General features: G+C 53.3%; 1 protein-coding gene across 1 annotated transcript; it reads right to left on the reverse strand.

Annotated features, from left to right (window-relative positions):
• Positions 1 to 1,657: 1,657 nt before the first annotated feature.
• LOC104983123 (2-acylglycerol O-acyltransferase 3-like) lies at positions 1,658 to 4,585 on the reverse strand. Its single transcript, XM_010832599.1, has 7 exons — positions 4,513 to 4,585; positions 3,968 to 4,075; positions 3,638 to 3,708; positions 3,167 to 3,371; positions 2,683 to 2,857; positions 1,903 to 2,105; positions 1,658 to 1,812 (listed from the first exon to the last, which is right to left on the reverse strand). Exons 1-7 carry the CDS (start codon positions 4,583 to 4,585, stop codon positions 1,658 to 1,660), a joined length of 990 nt encoding a protein of 329 aa, XP_010830901.1.
• Positions 4,586 to 4,895: the final 310 nt, after the last annotated feature.

Raw genomic sequence — 4,895 nt, forward strand, 5'->3', positions numbered from 1 at the left:
AGGCTTTTTAGTTCCTCTTCACTTTCTGCCATAAGGGTGGTGTCATCTGCATATCTGAGGTTATTGATATTTCTCCTGGCAATCTTGATTCCAGCTTGTGTTTCTTCCAGTCCGGCGTTTCTCATGATGTACTCTGCATATTCTTTAGGACCATGTTTTTCTCTGTATATATGCCCAGGAGAGGGATCGCAGGGTCATATGATAGCTCAGTTTTAGATTTTTAAGGAACTTCCATGCTGTTCTCCATAGTGGCTGGACCAATTTACATTCCCACTGACAGAATAGGAGGGTTCCTTTCTTTCCTCACCCTCTCTAGCCTTTGTTGCTTCCCAGAGGGACATTAAAAGACAACTCTAAATAATCCATGAAATAACCCACAAGGGAAAGAAATCCAGTTCAAAAATCTGGAGCTCAGAGAACACATGGCTGTCTTAGGACAGTGCAACCCAGAACTTTGGGCCCCCTTTCTCCTCTGCCCCATATTCCAACACCAAGGGGACCAGTCACAGAAGCTGGTAAACGAGGTAGAAAAAAGACATTGCTCCTCCCCTTTCTATTCTTTCTTCCCCCAGTTGCTTCTTCTGGCCAAGCAAGCACCCTCCTTGCAGCTAGCTCCCCCTTGCTTGGAGATGGGAAACTGCTACCCTCAGATGAGGACACAAGGGTTGATTGATACAGCGACTAAACATTTCCAGGTACCAACCTTAAGTGAATGTAGAACTTCTCACCTGAGAAGTAACAGATAAGTCAGAGGACTGCCAAGATTTTCATCCAGGGAAAAAGAAAATTCTTCCACCGAATAAATTTTCCAAGACAGTGGAAGACAAAGAGTTGCAATCAGTTACGCTCCAACAAGTTCTTTTTAAGTTATGGATACAGACAAAAAGCCAGTTAGGCGATAGGACTGGACACTCATCAAAGAATTCTATAAGCACATAAGGTCCCATAGACCTCAGCTGACTATCAAAGTGCCATGCCTGGGGTGATGATGGTGGTGATGGTGATGATGGTAGTCAAGTCATTGGCTTGTATTTTGGAAGTCTCCATTTTTTAAGACTTTAAATGTTGATAATTCACATAGGGGTGGGAGGAAATGCCAAAGCAGGTATGTACTTAACTCTGGCATTTCTGTCACTGAGGATTATTCCAACCCTCCCTACTAGCAGGTACCCCTGGCCCTTGTCAGCATTTATTCACAGTATTCACCATCTACTCTATGGTCTCCACCCACCTATATCCTGGCAACTCTGCAAGCTTTCCTCTCCGGGGGTCTCCGCTCTCAGACTCCATCCTGATGCCCAACAACGCTTAGGTAAGCACATGCCTTTATTTACAGAGGGAGATGGGACCAAGCTGAGAGAAGAGACTTAGGCAAGCTCAGGCAGCCGAATGAATTCTCTTGAGGAGAATGCAGGGTCCTGATTCCCAATTTAAGGCAGCAAGTGTAAAACCATTAGGATTGTGGGGATTACACGTGGGTATCCTCACATCCAGAGGGAGAGCCTGAGCTCTGCCAGCGTCTGACTCTACCAAGCAGTGGTGAGAGAACTGGCCTTTATTTAAGCAGTAGCATGGCAGTCGGTGGGGGGCTCAGGCACTGGGATCAGGGGCTGGAGGCAGGGGGAAGGCTGGGAGGTGGCGAGGGGTGAGGCCAGGCCTAGATGAAGGTGAGGTGAGTAGAAGCCGGGAGGCCGCAGCTCTCCTTGTGCTCCTCAAACAGTTGCTCCAGAGCCTTCATGTACAGCGTGTGATAGTGGTCCACCTGCTCCTTGGTGGGCTGTGGACACTGGGGCACCGGGATGGGGCGGCCCACTGCAGGGACAGGGAGACACAGGTCAGAGGAAGGGCCTCGGCTGCACGCACAGCAGATAGCGGCCTTCTTCCCTGGACACGGGCACTCACCCACAGTGGTGATGGGTCTGGCGAGGGGCATCAGGCCCCAGGACTTGGCTGAGAAGAGACCATGGCCCCAGAAGATGCAAGGAGAGAAGGTCAGGAGCCTCTTGATGGTGACCTGGAACAGACGCTGCCAGGAGTCTGGGGCAAAAGCCTTAACTCTGAAGACGTCATTCTCCCCAAAGGAGTACGCGGGCACCAGGGAGGCACTGGGAAGGGAGGGGCAAGAGAGGAGAGAAAATGGCTGGGCACATCAGGGGCTGGAGAAGCACTCCCAAATTCCTCCGCCACAGGTTACCACCTTCCTAGGCATTAGGAGCAAAGGATGGTTCTACTAGAAAGATCTGGATGAAAGGATTTTCTTTCTTAAGACCAATGTGTCCTGGACTTTCTTATATGCATTTTCTCACACAGTCTCAACTACAGTGTGGTGGCAAGGTGGGCGTGAGCTCTGTTTCACAAGTAAGAGGGGTGCAAGGTCTCACCTGTGAGAGGGCATCATAAAAGAATGTGAGCCGAGGGCATACGAGCCCCCAGGGTCCAGCGCTTCGCACTGTGGTCCTGTCTGTCTCTCTGCGTGGCAGGAAGCCTGGGGAATGGGCACCAGGGCTGGACACAGCAAACACCCAAAGTCTGCCTAGAGCGCCCTCTAGAGGTGGGCACGGTGGAAGCTCTAGGGACACACAGCCCACCTCCAGGGGGCGGGTGTGCACAGATAGAGGGTGGACGACCAGACACTGTGAGGTTCTGACCATTGAAGGCAGCCCTGGCTGGGCCCCTGCTCACCCGTGCCTCAGTGCCAGGCGAACGAAGCCTTTACGATTCCGGAGAGTGAGGCAGTGCTCCCCTGGGACGGCATGCAGGGCCTCATTGGCCCCTCCGACCACGATGACCACAGCCCTGCCGAGCTGTGGTTGAGATAGAACATAATCCAGGCTCTGACGGTTCACAGAACATATTCCTGTGGGCATGAGGAGGTTCAGGAACAGTTAGTGCCCCTCATGGGCCCGATAGTCCCTCACCTCTCCCTTTAGCACACTGAGTATTAGACATCACCCCATTCTCTCCACATTCCCTACCCCTGTGCTCCTGTTCACGTGTCCTACAGTGCCTCTCCCAGCACGGATGCAGGACATGTGGGCCAAGCCACCTCCTGTCCCCCACTGTGAACCTGGCCAATTCAAGCCAAGTGCCTGGGGTGGGTGGTGACTGGGGGTCACTCTGGCAGGATTGGGGTGGGGTCACCCTCTGTCACTCAACTCAAACTCACCACAGGACAGAAAGTACTCTCGATGGCCTGGCATGTACAAGAGACAATTCAACACGGCCAGTGAGAACCGAAGCCCTGGGAACAGCTGCGAGCAGCCAGTGCCCTCCGTGCTGAAGTTACAGAAGGTTCCGAAGCTCATGATCCCATGTGGGTGGGACAATAGCACGTAGTTCCTGTCTGGGGGCAGCTCTACTGTTTTCACCAGCTGTGGTGGGAGGGGGCAGGATGAGGGAAAGAAGGCAGAGAAGGCAGGCCCCCAGCTGAAGGGGCTTCCCTCCCACCAAGATCTTGAGAGTTCAGGATAAGATGGGGTCAAAGGCACCAGGATCCACTCTAGAACACCATCCCACCCCCTGCCCTGTTACCTGAACTTAAGCAGCCAGAGGTGAGAGTCCATCATGGGGAGGAGAGAGGAGGTGGGAGGTAAGGGAGCGGGAGGAGTGGAGCATCCCTTGGAGGGTGACCTGTTACCTTAATGGGGAAATAATCGCTCAGGTGTTTCCACACAGTGCAGTTCCTCAACCACTGATTACACCTTCCACCTTGGGCAGAGGGATAAGGGGGGAAGAATCACTACAGACACCATTTATCACCTCCTTCTACCCGGGCCTTGTTTTTGTTGTTTACCTGCTAAGTTGTGTCTGACTCTCTGTGACCCCAAGGACTGCAGCATGCCAGCCTTCCCTGCCCTTCACTATTTCCCAGAGGTTGCTCACACTCATGTCCATTGAGTCCGTGTTGCCATCCAACCATCTCGTCCTCTATCACCCCCTTCTCCTCCTGCCCTTGTTTAGCACTCACCTTGCTGGGGTGTGTCCCAGTCCAGGAATAACCATACCAAGTAGAGAACAGAGAAATACCAGAGCGAGGTGAAGAGGAGGAAGAAGCCAACAAGGGAAAAGAAAGGGCCTAGGGGAACGTTGAGAAAGGAAAATGAGTTAGATTGTGAAACCGCAGTGACTTCTCCCCTCTCCCCTCACCAGTGAGAGCGTTGCCTGTCTCCCTGATATACTTTGACACGTCCCTCCCTTTGCCCTGGGCTTCCCTAGTGGCTCAGACAGTAAAGCATCTGTCTGCAATGCAGGAGACCCAGGTTCAATCCTTGATTCGGGAAGATCCCCTGGAGAAGGAAATGGCAGCCCACTCCTGTATTCTTGCCTGGAAAATCCTGTGGATGGAGGAGCCTGGTAGACTACAGTCCATGGGGTCGGGAAGAGTGGGACAGGGCTGAGACTGCACGTCCCTCCCTCTGCCCTGGTGGTCCAGTAGTGGGGGCTCCAGCCTTCCTCCCTCTACCCTCCCCTTTTCCCACCTTCCCAGTTGGACCCCTGCCCGGATCCCCTTACCCAGGAAGAGGAAACAGAGCACAAATTGGTAGGTGCTCAGTACTTCTAACCACTGTTTCTTTAAGGTTTTCATGCCGGGGGTGGGTGGTGGGGTGGTGGAGACTCCCAGGTGCTCCCCTTCAGCCAGCAGGGCTTCCGAACCAGGAAAAATGGGATGAAGGCTTTGGTTGGAGCGCAGGAAATCTTTCTGGTCTGAGTGGCCAAGCGCTTGGAGCCTCCCAGGATCGCTTGTAGGGGGCTGTGTGCGTGGGGAGACTCTCTCATCAGAGCCCCAGAGGTCTCCAGTCTGCTCTCACTTATCATGAACTTCTCCAGTGGGTTGGTCTGGGCTGGTCCCCTCTTGCGACTGGGAGATGGCCTAGGGGGCGTGCCGTGGAGGCCCA

Source organism: Bison bison, unplaced genomic scaffold (genome assembly GCF_000754665.1).
Source record: "Bison bison bison isolate TAMUID 2011002044 unplaced genomic scaffold, Bison_UMD1.0 scf7180017861528, whole genome shotgun sequence".
Classification (NCBI taxonomy): domain Eukaryota; kingdom Metazoa; phylum Chordata; class Mammalia; order Artiodactyla; family Bovidae; genus Bison; species Bison bison.

What these genes read in the sequence shown, in the direction of transcription:
- LOC104983123 (XM_010832599.1), bottom strand. Translation starts at nt 4,585, where the DNA reads ATGAAAACCTTAAAGAAACAGTGGTTAGAAGTACTGAGCACCTACCAA. An exon ending in GCGATTATTTCCCCATTAAG is followed by an intron (nt 3,372 to 3,637) that starts GTAACAGGTCAC and finishes CTCCCACCACAG; the next exon opens with CTGGTGAAAACAGTAGAGCT. An exon ending in AGAGTACTTTCTGTCCTGTG is followed by an intron (nt 2,858 to 3,166) that starts GTGAGTTTGAGT and finishes TCATGCCCACAG; the next exon opens with GAATATGTTCTGTGAACCGT.